At 39.4% G+C, this 20,978-nt stretch overlaps 2 protein-coding genes across 6 annotated transcripts in view; both read left to right on the plus strand.

Annotated features, from left to right (window-relative positions):
* Positions 1-10,159, plus strand: part of actn1 (actinin, alpha 1) — a 56,820-nt gene extending 46,661 nt beyond the window's left edge. For 2 of the 5 annotated variants that reach the window (XM_051396033.1, XM_051396031.1), the window contains exons 12-21: positions 255-405; positions 948-1,056; positions 1,482-1,622; positions 1,912-2,094; positions 3,332-3,466; positions 3,923-4,102; positions 5,481-5,627; positions 8,366-8,431; positions 8,802-8,960; positions 9,558-10,159. In XM_051396033.1, coding sequence (XP_051251993.1) covers positions 255-405; positions 948-1,056; positions 1,482-1,622; positions 1,912-2,094; positions 3,332-3,466; positions 3,923-4,102; positions 5,481-5,627; positions 8,366-8,431; positions 8,802-8,960; positions 9,558-9,716 — 1,430 coding nt within the window. In that variant the 3' untranslated portion in view covers positions 9,717-10,159. Of the gene's footprint in view, positions 1-254; positions 406-947; positions 1,057-1,481; positions 1,623-1,911; positions 2,095-3,331; positions 3,467-3,922; positions 4,103-5,480; positions 5,628-7,961; positions 8,043-8,365; positions 8,432-8,801; positions 8,961-9,557 lie in introns of all 5 variants that reach the window. The other 3 variants (XM_051396030.1, XM_051396029.1, XM_051396034.1) reach the window with 2 other exon arrangements.
* Positions 10,160-11,055: 896 nt separating this feature from the next.
* On the plus strand, positions 11,056-16,078 carry LOC127361450 (cytochrome c oxidase assembly protein COX16 homolog, mitochondrial). Its single transcript, XM_051396080.1, has 4 exons — positions 11,056-11,220; positions 12,879-12,956; positions 14,657-14,725; positions 15,473-16,078. The coding sequence occupies exons 1-4, from the start codon at positions 11,161-11,163 to the stop codon at positions 15,584-15,586; spliced, it is 321 nt and encodes a 106-aa protein (XP_051252040.1). The 5' UTR covers positions 11,056-11,160; the 3' UTR covers positions 15,587-16,078.
* Positions 16,079-20,978: the final 4,900 nt, after the last annotated feature.

Below are 20,978 nucleotides of genomic sequence, written 5' to 3' on the forward strand. Positions count from 1 at the left end.
GAAAGGAGCCGAGAAATACTCGCTGTCTGAATATATAGATCCTCCTGTGCTTTTGTCTTGTATGCCTCAAGCTGGCTGATAAAGGCCACAGCAAAGTAAAACAGAAAATACAGCCTTTTCTGGGACGTTGGCTTGTATTCTAGTATCATTTAACAACGATTCTAAACAGAACAGAAATGTCAGTGTTGATAGATCTTCTGCTTTTTAAAAAAATCTTAACTTCACTAGCACATTCTCTGTGTCTCCCCCTGCAGGTAAGGAGGACATGCTGCAGAAGCGTGACTATGAGACGGCCTCTCTGTCAGAGATCAAGGCCCTGCTGAAGAAACACGAGGCCTTTGAGAGCGATCTGGCTGCACATCAGGACCGTGTGGAGCAGATCGCAGCCATCGCACAGGAGTTAAAGTAAGAGATGATAAACAAGAGTCGATAGTGAAAAGATTGCACAGCTACCTTCTGTTGATCAATAATGGATAAAATAGAGTAGGATAGGTTGAGAGTTGTGTGTAAGTTAGCATTACATTCAGGACATGATTCAGAAACACATATTGATTATTGTCTCTTTTCAGTTTCAGTGACCCTGTTCTTCGATGGTTGTGCTGTTTTTTGTAGTGATCTCAGATGGTTTTTAGTTATTTATAACTTTCAGTATTTTCACCATAAACATCAGAAGTCCCTTAAAATTAATTTGCAGAAGTTAATGAGCAAACAATGAAAAACTGAATAAGAGAAACACAAACCTAACCAGTGACTCAGGGAAGAAAACATTTCACAACATAAAAAAAGCCAAAATGACAAACAGTGACACAGCAGGATCATAAAGACATTGAAGTGAGGAAAGAGGATGGGAAAAAAACAACAACCAAGTGAATAACAGCTAAATGCAAACTGCTGTGATGCAGATAATTTTAATGAATCTCTTATTCCCTCGTCTGTTTGTGCTCCAGTGAGCTGGACTACTACGACTCCCCCAGTGTAAATGCTCGCTGCCAGCGGATTTGTGACCAGTGGGACGCACTGGGAGCTCTGACCCAGAAACGCAGCGAGGCTTTGCAGGTGAGACGGGTTAAAAAAGAAGCTCTGGGATAACCCTAAGAGAATTAAAAACAAATGAGCTGCTGAAGAGTCACAGTTCTGACCTCTAAAATCGCTCACTATCCCTGTATCCAAGTTCCCGCTGTCCTTCCTGGTTAGAGCAGAGATAATTACACATTTAGACATGAAAGTGTTCTCCTTCACAGTGAGAGACTGTGAAGAGACTATTTGATTTTCAGGATTTCCACTGCCCTTGACAATCCTTTTAAAGTTTAGATTTTTTTTATTTGTAAAAATATTACCTTAAGTCCTTCTATATGCCACGGCTCTTTGGGAGATCATGACTAACATGAAGCCTCTGTGAAGTTTTGAATTTCACTCAACAAGACTTTGAAGGTAAAAAGGCTGTGAATTTGTGTGCTAATCTTGTTTTTTACGCTCAACAGAGAACTGAGAAGCTGCTTGAAACCATTGACCAGCTGTACCTTGAGTTTGCCAAAAGAGCGGCTCCATTCAACAACTGGATGGAGGGCGCCATGGAGGACCTGCAGGATACTTTTATCGTCCACACCATCGAAGAAATCCAGGTGAGCACACGAAGGACAGGGAAAATTAGGAGACGTTATTTACTGTAGAATCAATAGAAGAAGTATGTTGGCTGTATATATGTCTGTCTAGTTTGTTTATGTAGGTCATATAGAGGCATCAGTATTAAATCTACACTGTTTTATAACCAGTTAAAAACTCCATGTACCAGTTTAAATTATGAAGACTGAGGAAGGACATTTCTTTTCTAGATGTAAAATGTTTTAAAAAGCCTTTTTTATATTGTTATTTTTGTGCTTTCAATTTTAATTTTATGTGTTTGTGTCTCAGGGATTAAGCACAGCCCACGAGCAGTTCAAAGCCACGCTGCCGGAGGCCGACAAGGAGCGCCAGGCAATCCTGGGCATCCACAATGAGATTGCCAAGATTGTGCAGACCTATCATGTGAATATGGCTGGCACCAACCCCTACACCACCATCAACCCACAGGAGATTAATGCCAAATGGGACAAGGTAATACAAATGAATCACAAGCAGGGAAGTAACATTACAATACACTTCAAGGTCATTTTATTTATTCAATGAATATTTAAGAAAGTGCCAAATATTTTTCATAGTATTTCCAGCCAAAGTTTTAACAGACTTTTGAAGGACTCAGTCTAGCCTGTAAAGGCTTCGACCATCCATTATGCAAACTTAATCGCAGGCCAGGAAGACTCTTCATCTGAGAAAATTAAATCTTGAGACATATATCATGGGAAACAATTAAGTAAAGAGCTTAGGGGTTTTGTTTTCATATTTTGAACATTGTTTGGTCCTCTTAATTCAGCGGTATTTAAAATTGGAAAGAAAGAAAAAAGGGGGAAAGGCAAACCAAAAGACTAAAGACTAAAATCAAAATACAGTTTTATAAATAAATAAGACAGTGAATCAGAACAATTCTGGCACCCTCGTGTTCTCTTTAATATATTAAATGCTTGAGATTTTTTAAAGAAGATTGTTACCACTCACATGTCTGTGTGCTAAATATGATGCTATCGCCAGTAGCGAGATAACTTGACTTAGCACAAAGACTGGAAACAGGGGAAACCGCTAACTTGGCTGTGGTTGCCTGGCAACTGATACTGGCCAAGAAATAGTCTGGCACATAACCCTCCCTAAAATGCCAAATTATTGTTTTTACACTCTAGTTTTAAACGGATTATACAAACAAGATATAACATGTTACTTAGTGAGTTTTAAAAAGACACAGCCAGGCTAGCCGTTTCACAAGTTAGCCGGCTTGTAGCAATTTTCTCATCTAATTATCGGCAAGAAAGCAAATAAGTATATTTAGTTACTAAAGGATATCCCGTCTTTAAGATGGTGTTGCCTTAATGTTTGTTGGAAAATCAAAAGTTTGACAAGTTTTGCTTTTGATATTTTTTACTTGGCCATCACATTTTTAAAGGAAGCTGTCTCTGTCTCTGAGTTTAAGACACCCTGGTCTATGTGGGCTTTTACAAGTACATAAAATGAGCCTGGCTGCTACAATAAAATCTGTTATTTTCAGCCCAGAAAACATTGCTTTATTAATGGCACAAGAGTTTTGTTTTTAGAAAAGGAGAAAGAGCCCGTAAGATCCTGAAACAAATTGCAATGTCTAAAAAAATCTTCGTCCATTATTAGTTTCATTCTCCCCTCTTTATTAAAACCACATTAATATGTATTAACACATTTGGCTTTTCCATGACTCCTCTGCCTGCTGTAGGTCAGGCAGCTAGTGCCTCAGCGCGACCAGGCTCTGATTGAGGAACACGCCCGGCAGCAGAACAACGAGCGTCTGCGCCGACAGTTTGCCAACCAGGCCAATGTCATCGGACCCTGGATCCAGACCAAGATGGAGGTCAGTGTGAGCAGAGCTGACAGTCAAATGACCATGTAAAAGGTTCAGAATGAGGCCAGTGTGGCGGCGAGTGTCGCGTCAGTACAGCCTGTGTGTAATTTAGTTTGTGTATGCAGTTTCAGTGCATTTAAATTGAAGTTTAATCACTCACCAGTGTGTTTCTGTGAAGCATTTTTTTAGTTTAGAGTTTAAAATAAGAAATAGTAAAACTTTCTGACTCTGATGTTTCTCTCATATGTCTAGAAAATTATATTTGGGTTTATAGAATTCTTTTAAACCCAGATTTGATAAAAAGAAAATCCAGGGTATGAAAACCAGGCTTGTATGTCTGTATGACAGGGTAGAGCGAGGTAAAGAGATAAATGCCAGGCAGAAGTAATAAGTTCTGGTCATTTCAGTATGCTTTTATCATGTCCTCCACTTATTCTTATTAAATGGTGTCATAACCTTCTGCAGGAAATCGGCCGCATCTCAATCGAGATGCACGGCACCCTGGAGGACCAGCTGACACACCTACGCCAGTACGAGAAGAGCATCGTCAACTACAAGCCAAAGATCGACCAGCTGGAGGGAGACCACCAGCTCATTCAGGAAGCTCTCATCTTTGACAACAAGCACACCAACTACACCATGGAGGTAAAACATAAAAAAAAAACGGGCAAAGAAAAGACTGAGATTTCCGCTTTCACTTATCACTGAAATTGTCGTCGGCCTGTTTTTGACGTAATCCTCTGACGGGGTGGACACTGCAAATACTTTTTCTGTTTTTGTCAGATGGTTGCAATTTGCCACGAAGAACAAAACAATACTTTTGAATTTAATACTAAGCTTCCATTCAGTCTCTAGTGTATGTAATTAACTTTTTGGCTCATCAGACAAGTGCTGGAAAAATATAAACCACTGCCTGCCAAGAATTATTTTTACTGGACAAAATAATTCATATGAATCTTGTTATTGAAATTCTGCATATCAACTGACCCATTTTCTAAGCTATTGTGTAGGTGTGTGACTAGATTCAGCTTTTCTGCAAAGCGTTTAGTAAAGAGACAACAACAGATTTAAAGTCTAAATGCCAAATTTGCTAATGTGTTTATGCAAATAATGTTTTTTGTCTGCAGTTATTTTTCTGTTGTGCCCCCTTTATGTCATGTTTTAACCAGTGTAGTCTTTACTATTCAGTCGGAAGATCGCTGATACCTGAACTGTTTTTGGTCTACCCCCACTAAAGTATATACAGTATTCTATATATATAGTATACATTCTGTACCCCTAAATAATAACTTGGCATTTAATTGTTGGATACTATTTCACCAAAGAGTAAATGGTGTCTGTGGTGCAGAGTGGTCACTCATTTTCTGTAGGTTTTGTCAAGTTGTATTTGTACTACTACCACTGGCAGAAGCTGGACTATTTATCCATCACTGTCTTTGACTTATGCTGGCTTACTAACTAGTTTAACACACGTTCAATCACAAAACATGTTGTTTAGGTGTTACATCTGAATTTCTCCCTGAACACAACATAAATAGATTTTATATATAGAGAGATATTTTTAGACAGATCATAACAAATGTTTTTTCAAATTACCTGAGAGACTGAGCACAATGCCTTGGTGAATAACTAGTCAAGATGAAACCGGTTTACACATGCTGAATAACAGGCTAGTTTAAAGAGTCTGGCTGATAGACAGTCATCATTTTCCCCACAGCCACAGTCAAAGTGTGCAGTGGCCTTCAGAGACACAATATGAGAACAGCCAAAGAGTAGTCTGTGTATAATTAAAGCATTCAAATTAAAATGTCTTAAAATGTCAGCCGCCATTTGACCCTGTAAAATGTCAGACATTTCTGCAATGTCCTCATGCATTAAAGTTGTCTTCTTCTCCAGGCAGGTTACAACAAACATTTATTTACAATCACTGAGGCTAAAGCTGAGCTAAAACAAATGCCTCTGAGACTCTTTTACTAGCTTTCCTTAAACTTCGTCTGCTTTTGTGTCTCTGTCTCCTCTGCAGCACATCCGCGTGGGCTGGGAGCAGCTACTCACTACCATCGCCCGCACCATCAATGAAATCGAGAACCAGATCTTGACGCGAGACGCCAAGGGCATCAGCCAGGAGCAGCTGAATGAGTTCCGGGCGTCCTTCAACCACTTCGACAGGGTCAGTAACTCGAGTCACCGTGCAGACACAAAGGCGAGGAGAGGTGTTTTGTGGGTGGTACACTGCTCATTTACAGTCAGCTGTTTGGATTTGGTTTGTGGCAAATACAAATGTTGTGAAGTGAGATTCAAATAGGAACAAAAAGGGTTTGTGTTGTTAAAGGAACAGTTTAACATTTGGGAAATATGTTTATTCAAGTTAAATGACAACATCGATACCAGCAGGTAGTCAACTTAGCTTACCAGACCAGACTATTTCCTGGTAGCAGTGACTTCCTGGAGTCTCCTGGTTTATTAGTGAGCTGTTAGCGCTAAGTGCTAAGCTGAACTAATTGTCTGCTGGATAGCATCATTTTTATCATACAGACATGAGGGTGGTATTAATCTTCTGATCTAACTCTCAGCAAGAAAGTTGAAAGTCCAATTGTTGCTTTCAAAATGGATGTAAAAACTTCTGGCATGCAGAGTCACAAGTTTGTCTTTCATATATTTAGACTGCATCAACAAAGCAAAGAAGTTAAGGTGAGAATATATTATTTCTGGGTTTGAGACATCATGTCATGCTGCCCGAGGTGTGGCTAACGACAATCCTTTAACCAGAAAATGTGTGAGTGTACAGTTTTTGTGTGCATCAGGTTGTGTATTGACCTTCCTACTTTGGTTGCAAAGGGACTGACAGTTCAGTGACACAACATTCATCTTTAAAAGCTCAGGGGCTTTCAGGCACATCAAGAAAATGGCAGCCAGAATCAGCTCAATCAATTTATTGTGAAATACAAGAACGTCTGTATTAAAAATGAACGGCAGAGCAGGTAGAATGGAAATTGGGGTTCTTGTTTATACCACAGGTAGCCACAAAATATCTTTCCATGGAAGGCTGTCTCTATAAAACCTGCTTTCTTAGCCCCCCTCCTACCTCCAGAACTTAGTGTTTACACTAGGGCTCAATGTGTCAGGAACAGCACCAATTATGGATGAGTTTTTATTTAGCTCCCTCTGCTCCCCCTTCTCCTCCTTCTCCTCACCCCAGCTCTCCTGCTGACTCCACCATTACCTCATGCATTTTTCCAGAGCTGCTCCATTGTTAATCAATACCTGAGGTTGACAGTTGGAGCCCGCAGGAAGCCAACTCTGAACCTGAATTTGTTTCATATTTCAGTAGGACTAAGTCTGCCCCTTCAAGGCTTTCAGTGTGACATTTGTTAGGAGATGTGAGAGAAAAGCGTATCAACCTGTAGCACCAGATTAATCCAAAGCATTAGACCAAAGGATTAATTTCTCTTAAGTTTGCTGGTTTATAGTCTATGCCAGTGTTGATACAACTAGTTCATTAAGCAGTTACTCCATCAATACAAAATAAATGTACAATTTTGAGCTTAATAAACTAATTTATACTGTTTTTCTGGGTGTTATATTAGTGCGAATTGAATATCTTTGGGTTTTGATTTGTTAGTCTAAACAAAAACTATTTTGAGCTAACATGTCACTTTGGCTTATTGGGAATTGTGACGTTTTTAATTACATTCTCACATTTTATAGACTAACCAATTCATTGAAAATAGAGCAAAAATAATAATTTGTAGAGCTGAGAAGATGAGTTGCTAAATTGATTATTAGTCGATCATTAGTAAATGAACTCCCAGCTACTTTGATAATCCAATAGTCATTTAAGAATCGTTGCAAAAATGGTCAAAAGTCTTCTTCTGTGGTATTAAACTGTAAGATCAGACAAAATTAGGCATTTTAAGATATCACCTTAGGTTCTGCGAACATCTAATGGGCTTTTTTATTGCTGTTTGCTGACATCTAAATTGAGAAATGCAGTAGATATGGGTATATGGGGAAATGAATGTGGTTATAAATGCTGGGAGTGTTTAATGAAGAATTTTGCTTTAATGCTGTACAAAAAGGTAAAGAGATTCTTTTGCATCTAAGAAGAGCATATTTTGTGATGTTAAGTACATGTGCCATCAGTGATATGAATAACCTCACCATAGGGCCCCGTAGTCTGCCTGCCACACTGCACATTAACGCCTCTGAATGCCCTCGCCAGCATGGCAGCACTGCTGCCACCGTGTGTTCACCTGCCAGATCCTAATGAATATGCACTGTGTTCTCTGTTTTCTATCTCGTGCATGGCCCTCTCCCTTCATCCCCTCACCTCCTTTCCCCCACCCCGTGCATGGTGCACTCCCTCCACCCCCCTCCAACACCACCTCACCCCCCTCCTGTCCCACCTCATCCACCCCTTCACCGTCACTGACACCGCTGTATGTGTTGCTGCATGGCCTGTGGCCCCCGACGCCTCGCCTGGCACTGGCCTCCCACACCCCAGGACCACTCGGGCACTCTGGGCGCGGAGGAGTTCAAGGCCTGCCTGATCAGCCTGGGCTTCGATATCGCCAACGATGCACAGGTACTTAACCGTAGCCGTACCCCAGCTGTGAGAAGTTTAACTGGTTTCTTTTTGTGTTTCTTTTGTACTTTTTCCCCTTTGTATTTCTACCCTTCCCCCTATTCTCCTTCTATTCCCACCTCTACTGCTTATCCCTCCTGTACAAATTTCCTCTGGGAATTCCCACACCTTGCAACGTCCAAATTGTGGATTGTTGTGGCTTCTCTTCCTAAATTCCACACTTTGTTCATCCTTTACTCTCCCAATGATTTTCCTCCACTATCCCTGCCACTCTACGTCTTTCTTCTCCTCCTGGTTTCGTTTGTCCATCGCTGACCTTGTAGAAGAGATCAGGAATCATGGATGCTGAAGACTTCAAAACCTGCCTTATCTCCGTTGGTTACAACCTGGTAAAGCCATGCGCACTCTTCAAGTATGAACATTTGTTTGTGTGTGATTAATGAGGCCAGCTGGACACGGTAATGAATATATGTAACCTTTATTTTTTTAAATGTTTGTATAGCTTATTTTAGATTTTCAAAGATTGTTTATTTTCCATAGAGCTCCATTTAAAGACTGTATTCGAATTTACAGTGATGCAAATTAAAGAATTTCAGTCAACAGTACCTTAAAGGTCTTTAAAACTAATTGATGTATTATATGTTTGAAATACAAAATAAGTTATATCTCTGTATTCAAAATATCTGTGTTTTGGTGTGTTGCCGTGGGGACTGTCACCCCAGCAACTGAGCTTCACGGTTCCCTTTCTGTTGCCACCAGGGTGAGAACGAGTTCTCTCGCATCATGAGCATAGTGGATCCCAACCGGATGGGCATCGTCACCTTCCAGGCCTTCATCGACTTCATGTCCCGCGAGACAGCCGATACAGACACTGCCGACCAAGTCATGGCCTCCTTCAAAGTTCTGGCAGGGGATAAGGTACAGCATTGTGTTGTAGTATCATCAAAGAGTAATAATGAAGTTTTTTTTAGCTCCTTTTGGCCAAAAGATAAATATTTCATACACTTTTACAGGAGCAGAAAAGATATTTAAAGAAGTAAAAATAAATATATAGAACTTTAAACAACAAGGCAGCACATTTAAAGCCACTGTAACAATAGATCACATAACTACTTATCACCTGCCTCTGCAATTCCTTTCTTAGCATCTTTCAGCTCATTGTTTTGGTTCACTCTCACTGCTCTCATCAATGTTGTTTTTTGGCTGTAACAGGTGGTTGTTTCAGTAAAAACCCAGTGTGCACTTCCTGCCCAGCCTCAAACAGCAGACAGACAAAGTTAGCAACTAGCTGGTGAACATAGTGGAGCATTTATTAACTTAAGGGCCAGATATTGTTGCAAAAAACAGAGCTAAAAGGAGTGAATATCGGATATATATATCTAACAGAAATAGGTTTGCCATATCAACCTTAATGGTGATAATATTTCAGTGTTGTGTTTACATTTTGTTTCCACTGCCTTCTATTGATAGCTTCAAATTTAAATAATGTAATTTTATTTTTCTCTTCCTTGACAGAACTACATTCTAGCCGATGAGCTGCGCCGGGAGCTGCCTCCAGACCAGGCGGAGTACTGCATGGCCCGCATGGCCCCCTACACCGGCCCCGACGCCGTGCCGGGAGCCCTCGACTACATGTCGTTCTCTACTGCTCTGTACGGAGAGAGCGACCTCTGAACACTCTGTCAGTCGTCCTGACTTGGGACCACCAGCCTACCTGCTCTGATCACCGCCACATCCTCCGACTGCCCCTGCACCACACTCCTGTCCTACTACGCTCATTTTTTGTATGTCTCTGGCCTTATCTTTTTGTCACTATCCTCTGTCTCCTTCTCCTCCTCCTCTTCCTTCTCCTCCTCCTCCCACCTCTCCATCCTCTTCACTGCTCCCTCACACTCTGTCTCCGTTGTATTTGCTTCCCACGCAATGCAGCAGCTCTCCAGGTTTACAAAGAGGGAGAGAGAAAAATGTTTGTTTCTGTTTTTATTTTCTTGTTGTCATTGTTTTTCTTCATAAAATGAATAAAGTTAACATATTTTATTATACTGAACAAAAAAGGTATTTTTCTTCACCTGATTGAAAATAAGAGACAAAAATTGTAATAAAGAAAAATTGCTATACTTTCTGTTCTTATTCTCTGTTTACTACAGGGATCATGTGGTTTTAATGGTTTGATGGTTTGTGCAATTAGCCGACTCTCTGATCCAGAACAACTTATAATGACAGTTATATTAGTAAAAACGTAAATTTAATCATAAAACTATGTGTATATATCCCTATGTCCCTGGAAAAGCAGGTAACAACAGAGGTCACACTAATAAAATTATTATGGTTGTCTAAATACTTCACATAAAGTAATGATTACCTGCATTGAGAGAGAGATGTGGACGTTTTCCTACTGGGACCTTTTACTGGTATAAACACTGACCTCGTCGGGACCAGTAGTCATCATGGGGACCAAAGACCCGTTCTAATGGGGGAAAAAAAAACATCATTGCATTTTATACCTCACTTTTTCAGAATATATAGATATAATATTTGGAGTGTGTTTAACTGTTTCACAGACAACCATTTAGTTTCCACAAATGTCAGTAGGATGTGTAACATGAGTTAATATACCCTACTTAGTTATTTCCCACCATGCCACTTGGTGATCTAGTCCCTCTTCCACCCTGAAATGTTTAAATAAAAGGTGACGTAATTCAAGCACAGCACATGCGCAGACAGTGCTGACAAACGCTCTAATCAGGCAAATGAAGTGAAAACACCTGAATGGGTCAACAGATAGAAGTGTGAAGTGAAACCAGTGGTTGCAGAGATGGTAGGGAAACATTAAAAAATATTATATGCCATGCGAATGATCAGCAGTAGAGTATGTGCTCATAGAAAAATATACTTACAGAAGGTTAAAGGTGTGTGTATGTCGACAATATATATATATATATATATATTATATCTATTTATACACTGCCATCCCTGAACGGACACACACAGGAACCATGATCGTGACTCCACGTCTACACGGACAATTGAATGCGTCGGACCCGCTCAGGAAGCGCGTCCGAGCTGTAACCTGCCTGTTAGTGTCAGTAAAATGGATTTATAGCTGGAAACAAGAGTTATGTTTAACTTAAAGGCTCTGCAGAGAAACAAAACGGTGAAGTATGGAGTCCCTATGCTCGTGAGTAACTTTTATATTTACGATTTAATTTATTGACGAGGCGGTTAGCTAGCAGTTTGGCTACAAGCTAACAGTTACATGATACATAAAAACATCAAACACTTTTTATTTGTTTATTATTATTATTGTTTTATTAGTTTACTGTCAGTATTAAAGTCAGTTGTTTTCTATTTCTGTTTCTTAAAGCTGGGTTTAAAAGTACGATGTAGTTAGAAACGCCTTCACCTTCACAATATCACAATTAATAATAATAATAATAATAATAATAATAATAATAGTATCTTGTTTAAGTAGTTGGAGTACAACAGTAGGTCGCAAGGCCTTCTTGATTTTAATGGATGTAAATAAATATACACCAGCCCTATATCTTCGTATTCTCGTTCATTTTTTTGAGGAGATTGAAAGATTAGTTTGAAGATCTAAAACTATATTAACTGAGCCTTCACTCTCTGCTAAAGAGCCTGATCCTACATTAGAAAAGACTGCAGTCAGAACAACCACAGAGCTAATTAAACAAGAAGAAAACACTGAATTTGTCAAAAGAGAAGCCTATTAATATGTTTTAATTGTTTAATATTTTATAAAATCAGAACTCACCTGAGCAACTTACAGATTCATTAAAATTGCTCGTTTTACTCAAACTTCCTGCAGTTATTACGTTCACTATTTGAAGTTTATTAGTTGTCCTGTACTGTAATTGCTCTGCATCAAATATAATAGGAAATATTCATAAAAATATTATGTCATTATGTAGTATAAGTCAGTTTTACTCAATGATAAAAAGGGTCCCTTAAAGAAAAGACAAAGACACAGACTGTCATTTACTGTACTGTTCTGGAAACTGGTGCATATCTAACAGCTTCAAAGTAATTTAAATAATAATTTAAAAAGGATTTGTATTATTACACTCAGTTTCCAGTTAATCAGATACTCTTATCTTAAACTTAAGCAGTCTAATACAACAACCCTGCACGACACTGAAGTTGAAAATTTCATATATTCACTATACTTGGACTGAGCTAAAGACTCTTCAGAACATGGTGTCAGATTTATTAAATATTTATTCTATTTGAGAAACCACAAAGCAGCACAGTTTCAATCCCATCAGATCAGGTCTAGATCAAAGAGACCTTTTTTTTTTAGATTTGTCAGTTATATACAGTATTGCCACAACTGGAGGACAAGTTGTCGTGTCTGATGTGAAAATTCGCCCTTTGTGTCTTTTCTCCGACAGAATAAAGGTTTCACAAATCTGAAATCTTTTTATTTTTTTTATTAATGCAGTTACTGGAGTCTGCTTGTTAATCACGTCCAGGTTTGATACGTGTAAAATGCTGAATCAGAAGCCAACTTCAGCGTCGTCAGCCCTGCTGATAACATAAAGGTTATAATGTTGAGTTTTTGTTGAAAGTGTTTTCTCAACTTGATGGACATTTTCGATGCCGTACTGTAATTTGTGGTGCCATTATTGCATATTTTATGCTAAAGGATTATATTGTTATATAATTAATGCTCAAATATAACTTATTTGTAAAAAGTCCTCAGGTCACTAACTGAGATCTAGTGTTACTGTGATGTCATGTCCACATTATTCAGGCCCTAACATCAGTATCTATGATAATATTAACTTACCATATGCACTTTCAATGTGTTTTCAGTTGCTCGTAGTTGGAGGTTCCTTTGGCCTGCGAGAGTTTACACAAATTCGGTATGATGCCCAGAGGATCAGAAAGAAGGTTTGTAGTAAACTCTTACATTACACATATTAATATTTAAATTCTCCCATTTACACGTCACACAGAACCAGTGGAAAGAACCAGCTCACAACCATTCAAAGACACAGCCTCTGCACAGGCAGCGTGCTATGACTTCTCCCAGTGGTTGGACACATAATTGCATCTGAGAATCACAATTTCTTCCAGCAGTGTAAAAATAGCACACACACATAGAGAGATGTTTCTACATCTTTGAGGACCGCTGGAATCTCACAGTGGTGTGTTTGATTTAGGCTTATTTATTATTTCTTTCTTTTCTTAGATTTAGGTACTTTGTCTGTCCATCATTTCAGACACTGCAGGCATCGAGCACTGAGAGGCTTTTCTAACCCATCAATACAAGTGCAAGAAGTGAGAACAAGCTCTAATAATTCATTAAATGACAGACCCAATTCATTAAAATGACAGACGACCGGCCCTTTATTAGAAGCCATTACAATTCAATGAGCTGGCTGCGAGGGGAAGTAGCTGTTTTGTGCTATTTTACTCTGACAAACGCTGATGCGCGTCATCTGGGTGCGAGCCAGATGGCAGAGGCATCTTCTCTTATTACTGTCCATGTGAGGCAGCGCTAGACTATGGATGACGATGGTGGAGGGGAGGCATCGCGCCCCTGGCACCATGCCTGTGCAGCTGCCCCCACACTACTCTCGCTCTCTTCTGACGAGGCCTGCGGCAGACTGAACCACTCTCCTCTCAGACCCTGTGGAGTTAAGATTCAAGCCTGCTCAGCGTGCGTGTGCACATGTAATTTAATGCATGGAATATCTTAACAGTTGTCAAAATGCACATGATTAAAGCCACTCTTCCGGACTTGGAAGTGTTATCAGCCGATTCCATTATTTTGTTCTCGTAGATATTTGCACACTTAAATCATTAAAATCACTTTCAGAGGGTTAAGTCACTGTATGATCCAATTTGCATTTTCTCTTCAGCGATTTCAATTTGGCTTGGAGGCAGGGATGAACTTCAAGGCCTTTTGTCTTCCCCCTTGCAGGTTTTGTGAGTTTTCCTCCCCTCTGTTTTGTTTCTCGCAGTTTGTTGTTGAGGTTCATGCTAGTGGCGGTTGAAGAAAAGCTAATAACACCTCCACCGCAAGTATCGCACTAATTACTTTGGCTATTAGTTCCCTGGTCTGAAGGCTGCAAAATATTGTATATATTATTTATTTGCTGTAGTAATGTAGGTCTAATTAAAAATCAATCATGGAATTATGAAACTCATCAGTCACCCGAGTAACTGCAGCGTTATTGCTATGAAATATTAGAACTCATTAAAAGTAATGATTCAGAATGGGATTCATTTCAGTCCTATTCTTGGGCTAAATCAATTTGAATTGCAAAACCCAGATAGCTCCATTGGACTCGACTCTCTCTCCCGAAACCCCCTGACACACATTTCTTTCCATTTTTACTAAACCTGGTGATGTTGATGCCAAATCAAGCAGCATAATTTAAAAAAAGGAAAACGGGGCAAATTGGAATGTTGCTCCCCACCAAAGCCCGTCTTTCAAACATGGATCCCATCTCCCTCTTCCCCTTTCTTCCCCTTTCTTCTCTTCCTGTCTTCGGTTTGTTTTCATCCTCTCTGTGTTGCTGTGAATGCGTGACTTCCTGCCAGAAAGCGCCGCATCGTAACATTTCTTCTCCGCTCTCTCTCAGCTGGATCCTTCATTGGAGGCCAAAGTGAACGTCCAGAAGCAGTCAGTCATACTGGAGGAGGAGTACGAGGTAAGGAGAGACAGGCTGTGTACCCTGAGAGGGGGAGGGGAGTAGATGAGAGAAACTAACTGGTGTGGTCAGTCTGCAGGAAAGTGGTGCTGATAAACAGTTTTCTGGGGTGTCATCAAAATGCTTTTAAAAAATGTTGTGTGTAGTAGAACACATTTATTGAGTATCTAAAAATACAACTACTGGCAGGTTAGAGGAGTAAAACGTGAGGACTGTACAGTACATATAATATATTCACACAATTTCATATAATTTAAAATATTTAAAAGAAAATTAGCACTGTGTAGGTGTTTGCTTGAGCGTTGCAGCCTCGGGCCAATCAGTGTTTGCAAATAATTCATAAGGGCTATATCGGTAAGTAACACTGTTCTCAGTTTGGGTATTAAGTGTTCAGTGCTAATGTGAAGGTGCCTACCTAGCTTAATTCTTAATCTCTAATACCTTCAGTACATGTTCAAGTGCATTTGTTTTTATGTAATGTTATAATGTTGCCCTTATTTCCTCTACTGTTAATCATGTGTGGTCTTTAAGGCGTGCTAATCCCCTGAACCATTTATCATTTATCTCTTTACTTTTTATTGGAAAAAAAATACTAAGTGGACTTTGAAATAATGTCATGTTCATGCAAACCTTTTTTCTTTGCCCTCATAATACTTTTCAATGACTGGTCAGTAATTTTATTTTTAAATATTGAATTGGCATCCTGAAGTTTAAATCGTATTAAATTTAATTAAACCCCCTCTACAGAAGATAAAGGAGGTGAATTTGGACGAGTGGAAGAACATCCGTGGCCCCCGTCCCTGGGAGGACTCCAAGGAGTACCAGGAGCAGCAGCGCACCAGGGAAACCAAAAAAGACTGAAGTTGTTGGACGCACAGACAGACTGCACACACTGCAGAACGGACCGGGCGAGAGTGGATGGAGTCTGTGGCGAAGGCGCCACTGAGACCCGATTACCCCAGACGCTGCTACTTCAGGGCATGGAAATGTAAATTGGTTTGTAACAAGTTGTGGTCTCTTCTGGTTGTAACACATTCAGGACTACTGGTGGTTAGGATTAAGCCACATGAGGCCAAAACAAACGAGCTGAATAACTTGTCTCAAGGTTGGTCTTAAATTAAAAAGAAGTGTGCATCGGTTCTTAACGTTTTATACACACAAGTATAAAGCAGTCACCTGTTGGTGGCTTATTCTCCACTCTGATGATCTTGAGTTTGTAATAAAAAAACAACCAGTAGGTGGCACATCTGTGTCCTGCTTCTCCTTACCTTTCTCACAGAAAGCAAAGAAGGAAATATATATATCAATGTATGCATTTCCATGTCTCAATAAATTATGTACTATTGATCCAAATTGTTACTTTTTATTTAGTTTTTGTCAAAAGCCTGTAGATGCGGTGAGTCTTTGTTTACAACAGTATTGCATTGATTTACCAGTTGAAAGTATAAAAGAATAAATAACACAACAGTCCAGCGTTTCCTCAGGCTTTATAGGTCTCGACAGTAATCTGTTTCTCTGACAGTTATTACTTTGCAATGCGGTGGATTTATTACGTTTATAATGGAAATAGTATTACCTTTTTGCTTTTTTTGTGCTACAAACCGAAAGAACATGATTTTAGCTGTAAGTCTTCAGATTGTAAGTAATGTTTGGGTAACTGACAGATAATGTATGTACTGCTTTCCCTCATTCAGTTTGTGAAATGGGATGTAATGAATATTCTTCAGGTGGAGAAGTCTGCATGAAAATGTCTTCGGATACATTTTCTGTAATCACATTTTTTATGTTCATGATTGTACCCACTGTTTCTCAGGCTGTATAATTTATGGGACTCAAACAGCAGCTCCTAGGTGAGGTTTATTTTTTCATGCACAGGTTGTACAGATCTAAATCTTGGCTCAGTGTTGCTTTGTCGCTGGCTGTTTGCGTGTCAGGCCCGAGCTGCCACGAAGCAGAAATTGCCTCTAATCCACCGAACACATCTGAACGACAAAGCGGAGCAATGAACTAATTTGTCACCATATTGGCAGATCAGATCGAGCCTTTCTTGTCAGGCTGTGTGTGTTTCTGAAAAGGGTTTTCTATATTTGGAATAGCCACATGTTTGGTGCATCTGTAATCTTAGAGGTCAATCACACACATATTCTGGATGCTCCACAGGCTGCCCCTGGGCTGTTTTTTGATTAGATATGTATTGAAAACTACAGCGAGGAAGCTGCTGTTTCTAACAGTGGGAAAGAAGAAATATTGAGTTTGATGATAGTCGATAAGCCAATCTGAACTCTACTTTGAAGGTTGTGGTTTATACTGTAAGGGTAGCTAGCTGCAAGGGTGGTATTAAGTATCAGGATCTTTTACAATACGTTTGTAACTGGTTATGAATCTGTTAATTTAATACTGATGTTTATGTATTTCAACACCATCAGCAAGAAGATTGGCTCTTTTAGTTAAGTAAGTACTGTATATACGAGACACAAGTCGAAACAACAGTAGGACAAGTATCTATACACAGTATCTATAGCCACAGATTGAACTGTCCATACAGGCTAAATTTGTCCGGTAAGTATGATTTTAACGGAACTACACTATGTTGCAACTGAGTCCATTTGCCACCTGATATAATCAATAAAGGGACACCACCATCTTTGTAAATTTACAGTATGATGCCGATGATGAGCACTGAATCTCCTCTAAATAAAGAAAGGAAACGATGTAACATCTCCAGTATCTAAGACATCTTTTTTACATTTTAAAAAATCGACGAGACACTGAGGTTTCCCAGTGGGGTTGAGGCAAAGTTACCAGGTGAGGTGAAAGGCTCCGGTACATGAAGGTGTTCTAAAACCACATCAAGTTAGTTATTGTAGTTTACTGTTTGGCCAGCTCATCAACACGGCCAGCAGTTGGAGCTGCAGCAGTGGCTGACATGCAACTGATGGAGTAAAAGCCTTATTACCACGATTAAAACTGAACACAATAACACATAACCCTATATTTGGATTCAGTGTGACTTACACTTTCCAAGGATTATCTCCAATGTCCATAACAAATAAAAAGGTTAAAAAAAATCATAGATCATAAATACTCCACAGTTTAAACTTTAAAAACCCCAACTATAAACACTAACCTGCTCTCATAGGGACTATTTCTTTAGTAGAAAGTAGTTCCAATGAAAAATTTTGATAGGAGTATGTTTTTTGATTATTTGAGAGAACTGAACATTATAAAGACTGGTAATTTTTACCATGGAAATCTCCATATTTAGCAGACGAAATGGTGTAAGAAATAAGCTTTAGACTTATTTACACATTTTCTTCATTTCCTCCTCAGAGTCCTCCTTAAATGTACACCATATGGTATTTATTTAGCTGTGTATTTGGTGAACCATCTGTAACCTCACTAATTGTGCAAAGCCATGCCGCATCACAGCTCCTCCATAGAGCCCATTTCAAGTGAACCATGTGAAGTAAACTTGAGAGCACTGAAGCACAAGATATGTTACAGCACACTACAGTTCTCTTATACTGCATGGATGTAGTCATCAGAGGGCGAAATGGGTCAGTCCGGGAGGCCTTGCTATCCAAAGTGAGCTGTCAGGGTGCATGATAAATTGGAGTTCTAATTTGAAGAAGTCCCGCCCCTTCACGTGCTGTTCAATTTTTAATTTGAAAATGCACGAAAACTCGATCAAATATTCATTGGACATGGCTAAGAAAAGGGGAAATCAAATTCAATATTTACTACATCGTTCTACGAGCGGGAGAACTAATCAGGACTGAAAAACAAGAATCATGTAACTGGTTGAAATTCAGTGGCCTTGTGACAACTGGGACTATGAAACGCTGGAAACCTATAATCCCTATAATCTTCCAAGGGCCCTTTCCAGCTCTCGGGCTCCTGAATCATTCAGATATTCCTTTCTAATCTGTGGCCCTGTGAGTTGGTTTTTCCATGAATCAAACTGGCTGCTGCCAGATCATTACAGCTCTGATGTGGAAACACTCTGTAGGAGAACCAGTCAGCACTCAGCGTTTTTGGCCCTTGATGAATAAAAAATCCCTCCTCCCAAACACACTCACACACACTCCAGATGATGATTAATTACCACTAGTATTATCTCACAAGAAGACATTTATCACAACATGATAGACGTGATCATTCAGTTCCATGAGAGAATTACAAACTATTCTACCATATTTTGTGAATCTTCAAACCAGGTTGAGTTTTTGGTATTACATCCTTAATCTTATGTATTTTCTTTTGAATCACAGTATTGGGGGTTGGGCATTAGACAGTGAGTGTAAGTGTAAACCAGTAGAGTAACAAAAAAGGCAAAGTAACTAAGAAAAGCTGTTTGATTTAGGCAGAAAAATTAGAACTTCCAAAAATGTGTGATGAATTTATTGATTGGACTTTTAAATAATGCAGCATAGGCTCACCACTGAAGAAAATGTATTTCATGTGATCTTTAAAACCCTATAAATATATTAGTATATCTACATTCTGTAATTTCCACTCTATATAGTAGTTTCAGTTGGTGGCAGAGTCTGCCATTAGACTGGATTCATAGCCTGTAAATGCATACAGTAAACCCCTTCGTTTTCATTAGTGTATAATCACCCGGAACTGTAGTTTCTTAAAGATACCAGGTCAAAAACCAGTCTCTTATTGCCCCCTGTGTTGCACTTCAACACCACTCGACAGTGTTGTCACAATACACTGACACAACCTTGAGTACACTTCTACATCACTGCAGCAAGGTGAGAAGTGAAACCACTGAAGGTCAGTAAAAACAAGATTTTTAGGGGGTATTAAGTTGCTCTTTAAGACATATTCATTTTTTTTTCTGATCCCACACATAGGGACTATAGCCCAAGAGATACTGGATTATTGATGATGAGACCAATACCAATTTATTATGTAAAAAAAAATCCAATCTTGATATGTCTGCTGATTTTTCATAAACTTACAATATGAATAAATTTTAATAAGGATCCCTTTTAATTGTTTTTTTAAAGAATCTTTTATATCTTAGGGATCACTCTCCTACCAGCCTAATACTGGGGGGAAACCTCCTGTTTCTATTATAGTATTGTATTTACCTCTCGACTCCCATTATAATGCTGCAGACTGTCTATAAACCGTGAGAAGAGCCCACAGTGGATACATTAAATTCCAGTGCCTTTGAGCAAAACTGTAAAAAACATGAGAGAATAATTTGTGCATAACATTACACAAGCTTTGTCATCTCAATACCCACAGTGCTTCCAGATATATTTTAAGAATTTGTGGTTTTATTTAGCAAAATACACCAAAAATGAACTTGCCCAGTTTGATCATTTAAAGTAATTCATTAATAAAGCTTCTCAAATGTGAGGATTTGCTGTTCTGTTTTATATTATTGTAAATGAAATATTCTTTTTTTTTTTTTGGACTGTTAATGTTAAATCACTTTTTCAACATTTTATTGAACTTTTTGAGATCATAATGATTAATTAGAAAGATAATTAAGATTAATTGGTAATAAAAAAAACACTCCTTTAGTGCAGCTGTAACTTTGTGTGTGTATTTTTATCAATCCCTTGTCCCAGTTAGGAAACTAAGCCACTGAAGCTGTGGTCAGTGAAAGCCTCAACCTTCACTACTGACTCACTTAAATGTCACTTTCAGAGAGCTAAAGAATCACAGGAAAAAAATAGACTTATTCTGCATGAGGGAGGAAGGAAGGAGGGAGGAATGGAGGGAGGGAAGTGAGCAGGGAAATGGCCCCTGTGCTTATTTTATTTCGTCTCTCTCTCTCTCTCTCTCTTTCATTTCATTTCTATAAATAGACAGACGCTTGGCAGCTGAGGGGTAGTCCACGCAGAACAAATGCACCCCCTGGCTGTTTCACTTCATTCCCCACATAATGAGCCAGACGGAACGCGCACAGATCGCCGCCGTCACTTCCACTCTCCCCAGGACCAAGGCAGGGGCCACACGTTGCCATGGAGATGTGGCTGTTGGGCAAGGGGGGCCCAGGCGGCAACTGCCGTTGACACGCAAAGCCGAGACCCTCAGACGAGCTGACCTCTCCGCCTTGATCTCTGTCTCATCCTGCCTTCCCCTACTTTTGATTCCCTACATCCCTTCCTCCATCCTCTCTTTCATTCAGCACCATAAGGCACGGGGGAGATGAGCAGATGAGTGTGGAGTCCAGTGTCTTACACTCGTCTTCTGTGCACTGTGTCTCTGATGTAATAGAGTCAGTGCG

Source organism: Dicentrarchus labrax, unplaced genomic scaffold (assembly GCF_905237075.1).
Source record: "Dicentrarchus labrax unplaced genomic scaffold, dlabrax2021, whole genome shotgun sequence".
Classification (NCBI taxonomy): domain Eukaryota; kingdom Metazoa; phylum Chordata; class Actinopteri; family Moronidae; genus Dicentrarchus; species Dicentrarchus labrax.